The sequence below is a fragment of the Dermacentor andersoni genome, chromosome 3 (genome assembly GCF_023375885.2).
Source record: "Dermacentor andersoni chromosome 3, qqDerAnde1_hic_scaffold, whole genome shotgun sequence".
NCBI lineage: Eukaryota > Metazoa > Arthropoda > Arachnida > Ixodida > Ixodidae > Dermacentor > Dermacentor andersoni.
Window position 1 is genome coordinate 86,793,833 of NC_092816.1, and position 16,769 is coordinate 86,810,601.

At 44.0% G+C, this 16,769-nt stretch overlaps 1 protein-coding gene across 1 annotated transcript in view; it reads left to right on the forward strand.

Annotated features, from left to right (window-relative positions):
• The window catches only part of LOC126524970 (uncharacterized), an 81,902-nt gene that overhangs the window by 62,828 nt on the left and 2,305 nt on the right, over window positions 1-16,769 (forward strand). Inside the window, exon 7 of the mRNA XM_055067422.1 lies at window positions 1,773-1,865. Coding sequence (XP_054923397.1) covers window positions 1,773-1,865 — 93 coding nt within the window. The remainder of the gene's footprint in view (window positions 1-1,772; window positions 1,866-16,769) is intronic.

Below are 16,769 nucleotides of genomic sequence, written 5' to 3' on the forward strand. Positions count from 1 at the left end.
CAGCTCAAGACGAACAAAGTTATGGCATTTTGGCACAACATACTGCCGTTGAAAACTTAAGTGTTTAGGAATTTCAACCACAGAACTGCAACGTACTTGCCCCTTCGTGCGTTTATCCGCACTCCAAAACGTAGTTACGGAGGGAAGCCGACGTCGTAGAAGTTCGTCTACTCTGTGACGAAATAGAAATGAGGAAATGTAATTGGCGTTCGCATTCACACAATGCCTCTCGGAGAACGGCGTATTTGTCACAGCACTCTTCGATCGTATCTTACAGCTGATAGCAGAAGCAAAAGACTTGCCACCGCATTGTTAGTTGGCCACTGAATGTGGACGGTATGTTGAGGCACCCCTAACCTCCCCCTCTCTCACTCCTCCCTAAAAAAATATGCAGGAAACTTCGATGGTGATTGTCCACGTAAGCGAACAGCCCCTCAACTCGGCCATGCGAGTGCTTACGCACGACAGTCTAAACAGCCCTCCATTTTTTCCTTCCGCCTCTCTTCGCAACTCGGTAGCCCGAGGGCACGCTCCCTTTCCCTTGGCGCGATTTCTCGCCTTCCCTTTCCCGATGTCAACCTCCGTCGCTCCACCGAACTACCACGAAAACGGTTGAGAGAGCCAAAGAAAACTATTCACTTTATGAAAGAAATGAGCGACGATTAAGCGGTAAATTCTAAAGAAAGGCGCCGCATTACAACGCACCTCCGGGATCTCGGATCCATAACATCGCAAAGTGTTTGTTGTTCAAAATTTCTCTCGACACACGTCTTAACTATTCGAAGAGCCGACCACCTTCGGTTGCACTACGGACGGACATGGGCCGAAACGTCGAAATCATTTTTTTTTTTGTCTAAGTGCGCCTACAAAATTCTTTCCAACTTATGGAACAACGGATCCCCAGAAGAACTAGGTGCTTCACACCCCGCCTTCCCCCATATAGAGCGTACCGCAGCTAAATTAAGCAAGAGTTAAAAAATATGCAAATGCCACGTAGCTGGACAGAACAAAGATAATGTTGTTGGCCGTCGCTTGGAGATACTCAATTTTTTTATTCCGCCTAATTAGATAATTAGTTTAAATTAACTTCACGACTATTATAATTAGAGGACTAGCGTCAATAAAGAAATTGTAGAGCGACATGAAAAACTCCCGATATAGCTTAAAGTTGCTGAATACGTGCTACATAAAAGTGTTTTTCCGAGCTTGAAATAAGCCCGCCAACTCACGTAAAGTGCCTCGAGCGGCCAGTCGTGCGGCAATATTGCGTGCATTTGCGGACTTTTTCCACGCTCAGTAAAACCCTTTTATGTAGCACGTATTGAGGAACTGAAAGCTGTATCGGGAGTTTTTCGTGTCCCTCTACAATTTTCTCATTGACACTTTTAATGTAATTATAATATTCGAGAAGTTGAATAATTAAGACTAATTACCTAATTAGGCGGACCTAAAATATACTTTAAGCATCTCCAAGCGACGGCAGACATTACCTTTGTTCTGTCGAGCTATAGGGCATTTGCATATATTTAAACTCTGGCTAAGTTAGCTAGGACACCCAGTATATGTATATATGTGCACCTCTACCACGGGACTGGCTTCCCACACTTCACACACATAGAGCTTATCCTTCTTTGAGACTCTTAATGCTAGAGCATTAAAAGAACGAAAACAGAAAGACTAGGCGCAATTAGAATGCGGCACACAAGCGGGAGCTCTGTATGTCAGTTGGCTACCTAGTAACAAGTGCATTCCGCCGTGGCCTGATTCTGCAGCGGAGTCTACGACGCTGGGCTCCTCTACCGCTCTGACGTCGCGCTACACCGGAACGACGGGCGCAAGCTCAACGGCGGCTACAAGCTCGACCGGTAGGCATCAGGGTCCTCCTAGACGGGACCACTCACATGAGTATACCACGTTTTTGTGGAGCCAAACAGATTCGTGCTTGTGTACTTGTGACAACCCGTGTACATTTGCGTTGCCACATTGCCTTTAAACTAAGATTACAGCACTCGGTTTCACACATCGCGTGCAACGCTGCGAGAGATGGAGACATAAACCTCAATGAAGAGCGCGCTGTGAGACATTTTGATGGCCGAACTTCCTCCGTCGTTTCCACAGCGTCGCACTTTAAGAACGAAACGGGAGTACAGCAAGCGATGTCGTAACATGCATTCTCACTCCGGATGTGGAGTCATGTGCGTACGAAACTGCATGAAAGTAATTAAACCACATTCTTGCCGCCAGATTTCGAGATACTTGACGCTTATTCGACAGAGGTGGCCGTTGTACCGTTACAGACGGCGAAGAGCAATCATGAATCGTGTTTCAGATAACGCGAACTGAGTTCGAAATCAAGCATGCAGCTTCAACATGACCACCTGCCACACGATGTCGCCTGTTCATCTCGGTTCACGCAAAACAAAAGTAGTCTTTGCCACATCAGACATTGAGGGGATGGTTACTTGGTCAACCTATCATATGGGGGTCGCGCGTGTAGTATATAACAATGACAGCTAAACTAAATATTGACATTTCCGCGTTCGTAGTACACCAGTCCGTTATAATCGCCGCCTTCAAGACCCAGTAAGTCAATGAGCTATTTGTGGGTTTCAGGCAGATGCAATAAAGAAAAGTATTCACGATGGAAAATTTGCTCAGTCACACAGACCCTATTCATAACGACATATGGTATATAATAACAACATATCACATAAGACAAGTCCACTGGTCAAAATGTTGGCTCCTGCTTTCACCTAGTTCTCATTTTGCTCGTCGTCTTGAATATCCATCTCCCGCCTTCCCCGCTTTTCCCCAGAACGTATTCATAGCGTACTTGCCAGCAGTTGCTGGCCGGCATCGATTTTTCGCCTATACTTCACTAGGCGCACCCACTTTCATGGCAATTAACGTGGTTTGGCCAGCATGCATGCAGTGTGCAGTGCAGAGCAGGTGTGCTCGCTTTGTGGGACACGGTAGTTATTATACGTTGCATGGCGTGGCCATTTCAAGCTGCTTCCTTTGTGTCTCTATCTTGTCCGAACCCTGCAACCCCTTTGCAGACGGTCAAGGCACAGCCGTGTCACTTGGAACAGCTGGCAGTCTTAAATTATTGCCGGAAACATTGAATGAATGTTAGTGTTTGAGGTCACAAAGCAACACCTGGGCTTCAAAGCACCAAGGGGCAGTGCAAATACACTATTCATTTCCACCCCCTAAGGTTTATTAAAGCGAGTATACGTCTAAGTAAACAAGTGTTATTGTATTTTGATGCCAATGGAATGACAGCTGACACGGACGGGAATCAGACTCTACACCTCATACGTCAAAACATAACCTACACCGTTGCCGATGAGCAACCATGGCGGCAAGCTGGCGATAGAACACAGCGAGCATTTGTGTGTTTATTTGAATATTTAAGTTTGACTCCGCTCCGCTGGTATATTCAAAGTGACAGCATAAAAAGCCAAGCTTTATGCTCACCGAAAGCGAGTAAGGAAGGTAGGACGCTATATAACTTAAAGCTATTCTAATCACTTTCGACGTCATTTCCGTCATTACTCCTCCGCGATTGATCGATAATTTCGGGCCACGCCCTCAACGCTTGTCATCCACACGACGTCATAAAACCGTGAGAACTCCCTCTCTCAAAATGACGAGCATGCACTGATTATGCATCACAATTCCGTACAATGTAAAGAAAAATATTCTGATAATGTTATTTCTCAGCTTTGTCGATGTTATACCACCTCTATTGGGCGACGAAAATTCTCTGGTCGTCCCCACTTCACCTGTCTCTCACTCGACGTGACAAAACTGTGAGAACTCACCACGTCAAAGAGATGTGTGTGCACTGCAGATGCAATAATATTCCGAACAAAAGTGAAAATTTTCCGTAATACTCGGAGGCTACGCACTCTTTTTTTTTTACCGTGGCAGTATAACGTTGACCCGCCATGGTTGCTTGTGGCTATGCTGTTGGGCTGCTAAGCACGAGGTCGCGAGATCGAATATTCGGTGGGAGATCGAATTGAGATCGAAAGATTTCGGCGCACGTTAAAGAACCGCAAGTGGTCCAAATTGTTCTGGAGTCGCCCACTACGGCGTGCCTCATAATCAGGTCGTGGTTTTTGTCCGTAAAGCCCCATAATTTAATCAGTATAACCTTGTCTAGCCCTTTCGCCAAGCATACGACATCGTTCTGCTAACTCGTATTTGCTGAGGATCTGTTTTAGCGTATATGTTTTTCTCCCTATTGCACGCCTACTTTCGACATAAGTAAGCGACGCGGACCCATCGTAGACGGCGGCAGCACTCCGGTTTTCATCCGGTTATCACCTTGAGTGCGCTAGCTCGGTCGCACCGAGACCCTCTCCTTTCTGCGCGCTCCTCTCTTGCCTTACAACTAGATAAGAAAAACCTGTCAAGCTTGGTTATGCTACTCGCTTTGAAAGCAAACATAACAGACTTAACGACATAAACTAAACTGACATAACTTAACTGACATAAACGAGGCGATTAAATGTGCTCTTTGAACAAGGTTATTGGCCACTGCCAGATGCTTGCGTCGGCGGTTAATTACATTTGACGTCCGGAGTTATAGTAAGCACTTATATGACGTTATAGGGCTCCTGATGTGAAACTTATTTCCGCACAGCCATCCACGGAGACCACGCCTCAGCACCGAGGCATAAGCATGAGAATCGTAGGAAGCATGGCAGAGAAGGACATCATGGTAAGTGGTAGATGTTGCTGTCGCGACTTCTAATTCAAGATGGACTAAGTAACTGTGCAAATTCGTATGCGTGAAATACTACAAAATGTAATGAAAGCACAAAGCTTACATAACTATTAAGGCGAGATATATTGCAATGACTAGGATAAGGAGAGCAAAGAAAAAACGGCATGCATTCAACTGTCCACCATACTTTTTCGCCAGGTCTACCTGGCGCGTGGTAGGCAAGAAAGCGAGAGTGAATTTGATTATTATGAGTCTCCGTAGTTGAAATCTCTTGGTTTGATGTTTTATTGCCTTTCGCGTCTCGGCCAGCACCCGAAGGACTTGCTAAGTTATAGTGTGAATGAATATTAAGAATTTCGGATCGGAGAGCGAGCGAGTCATTCAGAGAGTTGGTAATTATAATGCAGTTTGCGTTGTGTAAACTGGTCTAGCACGTCACTTTTGGTCTGCGGTGAATTCCCATGAGGGTGTGTGTTTGTGAAAGACGGTCAGTCGCCACTGAGAGAGCAGATAGAGGTCATACTAAGGCATTTAACATGTCTGCTGTCTCATGTGCCATAAGCCACTGGAATGGCCTTCCTGAGGACGTCACAAACAGCAGATACTAATGGATTTGAAGACAGAATAACCGGCATACTTGCCTAAGATCTTTGTTTTTATGTGCTGTTACTAAAACAAAATGTTTTCTAATGTTGTATTACATGTATGAAACTGTGCTCTTGTTTAGTCCTGAGCCAAGTTGTGTTTCGTTTTTATATAGCCACATTTCTAAAACTAAAAAATTGTATAACTGCTTTCCTTGATTTTAAGAGTATAATGTGGGGTGTTTGTCGCAAAGAATTGTATAACGCTCTTCTTCAATCGATGTAGTTGCTCTTATACTTTTGCGATTTCCTTGTATATTGTCCCACTCACACAATGATCCCATGTAAAGGAGCCTGTGAGTTATTTGAATAAATAAATATCTGGAAGCCTGGTCAAAGCGACAGACCATTCACCATATTTAGCACATGAAAAGCAATCGAACGGTGAAGAAGTCACCCTATAGTGACATTAGTTGTCAGGGAAGAACTGAGAGGTCGATTTTGATAAGAGCGCTCGAGCCATGATACTTATAGGTAGGTGAAGGATACGCGAATAATAGGCAGTGAGAGACGATGACGAAAAGTAATGGAGCAACTCGTCTGAGCGCCTACCACGCTCTAGCATAACGTTTTGAGTTTGTGTCACCTTCACGAAAGAGACGACGCTTATCGTTAGCAGTGGACCGAGAGGCTCAGGGACCACAGAGCGAGCATGACAAATCGATTAGGACGTTATTGCAGGCACACCATGTATTCACGGCTAATTTATCGCCTTTAAACAAAATTGTGAAGGATTTACTGGTTCAAGTGCACGCAAAGTACATCGCTAGCGCTTTATGCGTTTTCATTTTCGGGATACGTATTTATGGCATGAACCGATGGTATACTCGTTGTAGCGCCTAACTGCATCTGTTTTCATGTGCCACCCATTCCTCATTTGGTTGCAGGTGACTTGTAAGTATTCCACGTCGTTATAGTTAAGAATAATAAATATTTTGGTCGCCTGAACATTCAATACGTTCGGGCTTTCCAGTGCCCCCGCCCACAAATAAATATACGCAAAGCGATGAGCTCGACGATCAAGCGCATAAATCAAGACATAATTCAGTCTAATTCAAGTACAAGTAACGGTTTGTTAAGGGCTTATAACGTAACGGAAAAATAAGTGAATAATTTAAGCAAGTCTGGTATGCTTATTTATCTCGAGGCTATTCGATTGGGGCGCCCATTCAGCCAGTGAAGACAGAACGGCTGTGAATGCCTATTTTACAAGGAACTACACCAATATGTCATGCTGAGGTGCACGCATGAATAATTTATCGACAGAGGGCAGAAATGAGAACTTACAATTCTTGGTGAACTTGGTCGGGAAGACTTACTGTGCTAGAAAGTGCCTAGATTTCTTTTAAAGGGTCCCAGAAGCGGTTTGGACAAATCATGCCGACGCGTTCGGAACAGTCACAGTAAAACATTTGTGCGACAATTCAAGTGAAGCTTTCATATTGAGAGAGCTACGCTAAATGTTGCCCTCCTTCCTAGCCATGCTTCTTCTCAACTCGTTCACCGAATAATCAAGGCTAAGCTCCGCCTTCACTGGCTCTACGTCATGATGTGACGTTGTGTCGTCTATTTCCGGTTGTCTACGAGCCAGCGCACGGTGACTCACCAACCTCTCCGCTTTCCATGGTGCTCGGAAAAAGGAAGCTCGAGACAAACACTGATTGCGTAGGTCGCCACAACACGGAGAACATTGTAATACAAGGAGCCGACACTTGCTGTGTATCGGAAATGCTTGAGTGTAGCGATAAGTTGTCGTTGTGTATTCTCTCTCTTTTTTCTTCTTTTTGATAGAAATAATTAACCAACATTAGAAATGTTACTAACAACATTTGTTCCGCGTGAAAGTGTTGGTAAAGTAATCGATGTCGTGCGTGACCTGAATAGCAAATCGGATAGCTTGCCCTACTGACGTCAATGTTTAAAATATTATAATAAATTACGCGCTTTACGCGCAGCGCTTAAACGCGTCACTTATTGATCGGAAGGATCTACTCTAACGACTTAGTACGCTTGTGCAACACCGTCATAATTGCTCCAGGGTCCCTTAAAGAAGCGCTGACGGGACCTAATTGGCAGCAACGCCGCGGTTGGCATAGGAATAAACACCTTTATTGAGAAACAGGTGGCGGGTATTCGTTGGGTGCTGCTTTTATGATGTTACTATAATAGCCGCTAGCGCCATACACAATTACGCTATAAACAATTCATGCTCCCTTTCGCGCTCAATAGTCGATGCAATAGATGTTGCAATAGTTGCATCGGCAATTTCAGTATTGGAGCCTATGTGCAAACATGTGATTCCTATTAACCTTTACCACGAAAATGTAAACAACTCCGCATGACTAGCTAGACACTAGTTTTGGAAAGCGCACTAGTAGTTCGTTATTATCAGGTGTTCAATATGTAGGCATATATTGGAATGCTTACAAGAAAATATGGCCCAATGCCAGGTATAGTCAATCGCGATAGACAAAGTCGTAAATTGCGTGAGAAATGCAAACGACTTTTTAGCTCTGCATGTGAGTGATGTATTATCACAATTGCACTATCAGCGCAACTTGTACAGCTCCTCGGTTCAAAACGGAGTACACTGAAGAAAACCTCTCGTATAAGGTAATTTGAACAGGCCATTGAGTTTTCACAGTTACGATTTTACTCGTGCGAAGAAGTACCTTGAAACCAAAGCGCGTGCATGGACCAAGGAGGAGGGAATTGAGTAAAAATTTTCTCTCCTCTATACACGGATAGGGATAGTATACAGTCTGATGCGTGTCCACATTCAAGGGGCACACAAAGTAAATGGACTGCTTTTGAGATAAACTTGCTAGGGTAGCCTTTTGTAAGATGACTTCTGAACATGCAGAAATATAATTGACTCCTTTGGCGCAGGAAGCTTGCTTTTTCTTGGATAAGGTGAAAGCCAAATGAATTTTTTCTTAGCTTAGCTCCAGGGTACGCGTACCGTTGACGTTAGCCTAACGTTACGGATATCGCTGAATTCTCGCCTGGTAGGTCCACTTCCTGGCGGCAAAATTAAATAAAAAGATATCTGGCATATCGAGTGTTCACGTGCTTTAGGACACATTAGTATCCAGTCGGCTTCATAATCAGATCGAGGTCCTGGCAGGTAAACCCCAATAATTTAACGATGTTCTCCTTCAATATTGATTTCTCGATATACAGCCAATGTATGCATTCCACGGCTGGGTTCTGTACGCCACCGCTGGCGTGAACCATTATGGTAATAGCGGTCGTTAGCGGGCTGAGGGTCAACTGTGGTAAGAAGCATATGTTTTGTCATACCAGTACAAACCCACTATTCCCGTCATCGTTACTTCAAACCCAAGTACAAGGGAAAAGCACCGAGAACTGTAGTGCTACGGCGACGGCAGCGCGCTGGACTTTGGCAAATCTGTTTATTGAAGCGAAAAGCTTTACTACGCTAGTCAACACCGTGCTTCGCGCGAGCCGGCGTACGCCGGAATTGGCTCCGTAAGCGTGTTCGGAGTCTGCGCAGGTGGCCACTGCCGCGCGATATGCGTCATCGTTTGACGTTCGCCGCAAGCGCGTGTTTACCGCGGAGGCCGACTATATAACCGCTTGCCAGAGAATAGGCGTGCGCGTTCAATATGGAAGGAGAAGAGAGTATTACTACCGATACGGAGAGCTATGTTTATGGTTGTACAGAAATCGCAAGACAATGTGCCCAACAATGATGAATAAAGAAGTTTAATAATCCTGCATAACTTATGGTATATATCATTGATAAGCAATTTGCATAACTACACAAGGCACACGTACAGCATAACCATAAGTTAACCAAAGCATATCCAAAAGCTAAACCGTAAGCATAATCATAGGCTAAATCATAAAGCGCAACCATAAGCTAAACCATAAGCAGATCCATAACTTATCCATAAGCATATCTATAAGTTAAACCGTAAGCATATCCATAGGCTAAATCATAAAGCATAACCATAAGCTAAACCGCAAGCATAACCATAGGCTAAATCATAAAGCATAACTATAAGCCAAACCATAAGCATCACCTAACCTTTTCGCTTCGAGATATCCAGGCTTACCCTTAGCTAGGCCCCAGCCAATTTTTTATTAATCAAGCGCCATTAACATTAGCGGCGCCATACGAGAACGTCTAGGGAGTGCCTGGAGGGAGTGTATTTAAAACCAAGCCTCCCCTTCACACGTTGTCCCATAAACTCCGCCTCCAGATGCTAAGAAGCGAAAGGGAGACACCGTATCCCATCCGTACACTTTAATAAAGACAAGTGTTTTTTTTCTTGCACTCTCCATCTCTCTCTCTCTCTCTAACAAGCGTTGCAACCTTCCTTTCGTTTCACTTTCCCTAACGGCTCACAGTAAGGCCCCGATTCACACAGCCGTCAAACGCCCCGACCCGTCAGTGCCACGTCACCGTCATGTGATAGCGTTTTGTGACCAGTTTTTTCCTTTCAAAATGCTGTGCCTTCGATCGCATCGGCCAACATAAACCAGCGTGACATTAATGAAAAAAGAAATGGCGAGGCGCTCTCTCGTGATGAACAGCCGTGCCTTGCCAGTGACGGGACGGGGCGTTTGATAGCTTTATTAACCCGGGCCTATAGGGCTGACTTCTTTATTATTACTGGAGCTGTGTTTCGTGATGGTCCATTTAATTTTCCATTATATTCCGTTCGATAGTCATGCGCCAATTTTCCTATTAATAGAAGGTAACGCACTGCCACCGAAAAGGTGAGAAAAATAGAAAATATGATAAACCGTCACAAATTCACATCGGATGCTATGTACTTAACTGTTCTCCTCTGTACGTCTTTAAATTCAGCTACGGTATACACGTTCAATGACACAAACTGACTAAACAGTCACTTGGTGATTTCCGCAGCCCAACAACAAGATATCGTCGTGGTCATCGATATTCCTGGTAAGCACTGCTCTGCTTTTACTTCGTCGTAGTTCACATCAGCAGATGCATAATTCTGAAATTCATGAGCCGCACTGACCTTCCTCTTCAAGAGGGGAGAACCTCGGGCCAGTTGATCCGACATGTTTAAAGGGGAAAAGAACCGCGACTTCAGACGAAAGAGTGGGCACGGCGAGCGGTGACTAGGAAGTGAGGTTTTCTAGCATGAAACACATAGCAGCAACATGTCGCATCTGCGCGAAGCATCCTGTAATTGTGCAATCGTGTATGTTTATTTTTTACTTACAACTCCTGAAGGAATACTTCTCGAGTACGACGTACAATGTCACTGCAAACAGTAAGAACAGCGTTATTGCAGAAAGTTTTTTAACAGATTGGTGATTAGAAAATGATTGAATTAAAATAGTATAATCAATTTTCTGTCACAGAGCATTAGAAAGTGTGAAATTTAACTTTAATAGTATTGGAAATAGCACTTTTTGCAAAGGGTTTAGGTACCCTGTTGCAGTGACTGACAGCGTGCGGGAAGAAATTGCGCTGATAATCCGTTAGGATTCTTGCGTCTGGCTATACTTGCAACGTCTTATAGCACAGGATGCCTTCGCGAGCTCGAGAGATGTATCACGAGTAAGATGATGAGTGATCATTGCAGTGTGGTGCGTCATTAATTAGACGTGTCTTGCGGTGAGATAACGCAGGACGTTTTGAAACGTCAATGGTGCAAACGCAGAACAAAATCGACGTTGGTGATTAAAAGACGAGGTCATATCAGCGCCAAAGATCTGAGTGGCCCTTCTTTGACCTGATTAAATTTTCGGAACGCAGATGTCATACAGTTTACAGGGATTCAATGCGCTTCTAGAATAACGCTAGTAAGCGTTTTAGACCATTTCAATTTGGACTAGATTAGAACGTTCAATATTGACTTTATGAGCCGCTTTCTAAGCGCCTCTTCTGTTAAGTACACAGTATGGTGGGATTAGAGGTACATGTGACGATAACTCGGAAGTGCTAAACTAAAATACATTATGGCGAGCTGTTAGAGGAATAGATTACTTCTGAAGAAGAGTGGCTTGTAGCATCGACACTACAATTCCCTAGGATTTAGTCCGCACCAACTAGGTATCACACTACGTGCGACACACAAAAATCAACTTGTTATATCTTGCTGTAATATAATGTGATATAATGTGATGCAGTGTAGTGTAATAGGCTAACTGTTGACGTAACCAAGTGAGTAAGTAAGAGACAAAATTAGCAACATAAACGTTAAAGGACATATATTTGATGAAAGCTTCATGTTGCATCAGCAACGGAAGGAAACCACCTATTCTCCTTAGCAGACCGGGGTAATTAAGTTGACTTGCATGGGTACGCTATCATCAATCAGCAAATACTATTATTAGTAGGCCAATGTCAGTGTCAGAATACATATGAAAGCTTCGTGCAGCATCTGTAATTGAAGAAAAAGAAACTCTTCGGTGTACCAGACTGGGGTTATTTAGAATAGCTTACATAAGCCATTGGAACCTTAACCTGGCAACGTTTAACGCTTGAAAATTATCTAGTGAGGCGAGTCTAGCAGTGCTATTGTACAAATTCGCGGGCAATAAATGGGATATAATAGGGCTCAGTGAGGTTAGGACGACAAATGAAGCATATACATTGCTAAAAAGCGGGCACGTCCTGTGCTACCGGGGCTTAGTGGAGAGACGAGAACTAGGAGTCGGATTCCTTATTAATAAGGATATAGGTGGCAACATACAGGAATTTCATAGCATTAACGAGAGGGTGGCAGGAATAAGAGGTACAAATTGAAGGTCATACCGGTCTTCGCGCCTACATACATATAGTCATGATGACCAGGAAGTCTAAAGCTTCTATGAAGACGTGGAATCGGCGATGGGTAAAGTCAAAACAAAATACGCTACACTGATTGGCGACTTCAATCCCAGGGTAGGCAAGAAGGCGCCTGGAGACAAGCCAGTGGGGGAATACGGCTGAGGTTATAGGAATAGCAGAGGTGAGTTATCAGTAGAAACTGCAGAACGGAATAATTTGCGGATAACTAATACCTTCTTCCGCAAGTGGGATAACGGAAAGTGGACGTGGAGGAGCCAGAATGGCGAGACTAGAAATGAAACTGTCTTCATACTCTGCGCTAACCCTGGCCTCATACAAGATGTGGACGTGCTCGGCAAGGTGCGATGCAGTGACTATAGGATAGTAAGATCACAAATTAGGCTAGGCTTGAGGAGGGAACGGAAGAAACTGGTACATAAGAAGCCGATCAATGAGTTAGCGGTAAGAGGGAAAATAGAGGAATTCCGGATCAAGCTACGGAACAGGTAATCGACTTTAACTCAGGAAGAGGACCTTAGTGTTGAAGCAGCGAACGACAACCTTATCGACATCATTAAGGAGTGTGCAACAGAAGTCGGGGGTAACTTCATTAGACAGGATATCGGTAAGCCTTCGCAAGAGACGAAACATCTGATTAAAAAAGGCCAATGTATAAAAGCCTCTAACCCTACAGCTAGAATAGATTTAGCAGAAGTTTTCAAGTTAATCAACAAGCATCAGATAGCTCACGTAAAGAAGTATAATATGGATAGAATTGAGCATCCTCTGAGGAACGGAGGAAGTCTAAAAGCAGTGAAGAAGAAACTAGGAATAGGCAAGACTCATGTATGCGTTAAAAGACAAATCGGGCAATATCATTACTAATATGGTTAAGATAGTTCAAATAGTTGAGGAGTTCTATAGAGATTTATACAGCACCAGTGGCACCCACGACGATAAGGGAAGAGGGAATAGTCTAGATGAATTTGACATCCCACAAATAACGCCACAAGAAGTAAAGAAAGCCTTGGGAGCTATGTAAAGGGGAAGGCAGCTGGGGAGAATGAGGTTACAGCAGATTTGTTGAAGGAAGGTGGGCAGATTATTCTAGAAAAACTGGCCACCCTGTATACGCAATGCCTCATGACCTCGAGCATACCGGTATCTCGGAAGAACGTCAACATAATCTTAATCCATAAGAAAGGGGACGCCAATGACTTGAAAAATTATAGACCGATCAGCTTACTGTCCGTTGCCTACAAAGTTTTTACTACAGTAACCGCAAATAGAATAAGGAACACCTTGGACTTCTGTCAACAAAAGGACCAGGTAGGATTCTGTGAAGGATAGTCAACAATAGAACATATTCACACTATGAATCAGGTGATAGAGAAATGTGCGCAATAAAACCAACCTTTATATATAGCTTTCATTGATTACGAGAATGCGCTTGATTCAGTCGAAATTTCAGCAGTCATGCCGGCATTACGGAATCAGGGTGTAGACGAGCCGTATGTAAAAATACTGAAAGATATTTATAGCGCATCCGCAGCAACCGTAGTCCAAGATAAAGAAAGCAACAAATTGCCGATAAAGAAGGGCGTCAGGCAGGGAGATACGATCTCTCCAATGCTATTCACAGCGTGTTTACCGGAGGTACTCAGATACCTGGATTGGGAAGAATTGGGGATAAGAGTTAATGGAGAATATGTTGGTAACTTACGATTTGCTGATGATATTGCCTTGCTTAGTAACTCAGGAGACCAACTGCAATGCATGCTCACTGACCTGTACAAACAAACCAGAAGGGTGGGTCTGAAAATTAATCTGCAGGAAAATAAAATAATGTTTAACAGTCTCGGAAGAGAACAGCCGCTTAGCATAGGTAGCGAGGCACTGGAAGTGGTAAGGGTTATTCCCTTACCATTTCCTTCTACTTAGGGGAGGTAGTGACCGTGGATCCAGATGATGAAACTGCAATAATCAGAAGAATAAGAATGGGCTGGGGTTCGTTTGGCAGGCATTCTCAGATCATGAGCAGCCGGTGTCCATTTTCCCTCAAGAGAAAAGTGTACAACAGCTGTGTCTTACCATTACTCACCTACGGGGCAGAAACCTGGAGGCTTGCGAAAATGTTTCTACTTAAATGGAGGACGACGCAAGGAGCTATGGAAAGAATAATGATGGGTGTAACGTTAAGGGATAAGAAGAGAGGAGATTGGGTGAGGGAACAAACGCGAATTAGTGACATCTTTGTTGAAATCAAGAAAAAGAAAGGGGCATGGGCAGGGCATGTAATGAGGAGGGAAGATAACCGGTGCTCATTAAGGGTTACGGACCGGATTCCAAAGGAAGGGAAGCGTAGCAGCGGGCGGCAGGAAGTTAGGTGGACGGATGAGGTTGAGAAGTTTGCAGGGACAATATGGCCCCAATTAGCACATGACCGGTGTAGTTGGAGAAGTATGGGAGAGGCCTTTGCCCTGCAGTGGGCGTAGCCAGGCTGACGATGACATAAGCATGCTATGCGTCGTAGTCTTCTGGACACGTAAGTACAGCGTTTAGATGTTTACAAGCCATGACTTCCACAAAGAGCGGCATCAGTAGCTGTTGATGAATTGCCAAACTTCAGCGTTTCGTCTGTGCGACTAACTTTCATCGGTACCACATTAGCGCTTCATCTAACTGCACTTTTATATGCATTAACCTGCTAGAGAGAACCTCGTCATGTTCATCGAGCTTCTCGCGTTGTAACGTGGCCCTTATACCGACGGGTCCTGGAGAACGCGTCTCGGAAGCAATTGCTGCAGATGCCTGTAGAGGACGATAGCATCTTGAAACAATGGTTGTTAACAACCGTGCGTGAAGTTGAAAAAGTGAAACGCCGCTAGTGGCGTCAGGAATGCGTTAGTAAAGTGTGTATCTTATTATGAATGTTTCTATTTTGTAGGAGGCGATGTGCTTCTGGCTCCGGGGATGCTTCGTACTTTATCCAGTAGGCGTGCCACAACGAACAATACGTTTTGAAATAGAGAAATCGAGAATATGACAGAATGGCTGCCTAGTAGGTACAAAACATTATGAGCGACGCGTGCATATGGTCGTGAAAGATAAAAAAATATCAATAATCAAACGCATGAGAACTACGACTGACACTGTTAACAGAAACATTGGTAATTTATCACCAGTAAACGCCAGGCGTCTCGGGGACATTATACGAAGTACTTAAGCCACTGTTTCATCGCTTTTTAATTTTCCTCTGAACGACGCTCCTAGGTGGTAGCTGAAACGTTAGAATTACAAAATCTTCAGCGATCGCTGCTTGTGTTCACTTTTGACCCCTCTCTCGAGTGTAACCGAGGAATTCAAAGGCGTTTACGCTTCACTTCAGTTTGACACTGGGCCCAGTCAGAATGTTTCACGTGTAGTTACCAATGACCGCGCAATGACGTACCAAGCCGTGGAAACTCGGCAGCGAACATAGCATGCAGAGCGAAGAGAACGCCCTTTCCTGACCGACGAGATGTTTGCGTATTGTTGCGAACGCAATTGTAAACGTCACAAATGTTACAACCGCAGGCAAGTCCAAGCCGTGGTTGGGCTCCTGTTTGTCTCCCTGACTGTTCTACTGGCCACTCTGTGCTACGTGCTGTTCAGTTTTCTCACAGGTGAGCAAACTGTTGACCTTTAGAATACTCAACTACAAGACACACTACGAAGTGTGCCCTTTGGCTGTTTTAAGTAACGACTACTATACTAAAGAGACTTGATTAGACGAAGTGGTGGCATTGAAGCTGTAGACGGTTTCATTATCTTTGGCAACAGTCTGCGTCGTTCACCATATATATTGCTGACAGTGATAACAAATTTGATAAGCGATAGCAAAGTGATAACAAATCACTATTTATTTTGTGTGCCACGGAGAAACTAGAGGCCTCAATACTGGCGCAGAGACAAAGAAAGTTGAAACGTAAAACGACTACGAGCATTGTTAGAAGATAACCAATAGTATATGCAACAAAGGCGATAAAAATAAACAGATACGTATGAAGTAACAATTAAGGAATAGCGCGAAATTACATGCAACGTACATTACATGCCTACACGGAAGGAGGAAGAGACTATTAGAGGAAAAGACAGAAGTGCGGCTAGAAAGAAGGCTGAGGAGAAACTGTGAAGCTCGGAAGACAAGGAAGACGAAACGTTTTGAAAGATATAAGCATGGCGAAAATGACAATATGCACGTTAGATTTTTTGCAAATGCGAGATTTAGCTGAAAGATGCGGGTACATGGATGGGTTCATGTTCCCTGATAGTCTTCTGCGGTACTCGCAGTGAAACACAAGCTGGTAGATCCGTGCATGCAGTAATGCCATGCATGATTTTGTTTAAAAAGGACGTTGGTGCGACTACAGCAGCAATTAAGTGATGGAAGCACAGGAAGATTATTTCGACTTGAAAAGTTTTTTCGTGCACGACGTCAGAAAACTACGTTTATATATATGCTGGTTCAGTTTTCCTGTGCATGTCCGATTAATGTGCTATTCGAATATCATTTATTAATATTTTTTATCACGGATATACTGTTAGTCTCACTGGGGCTGTTATA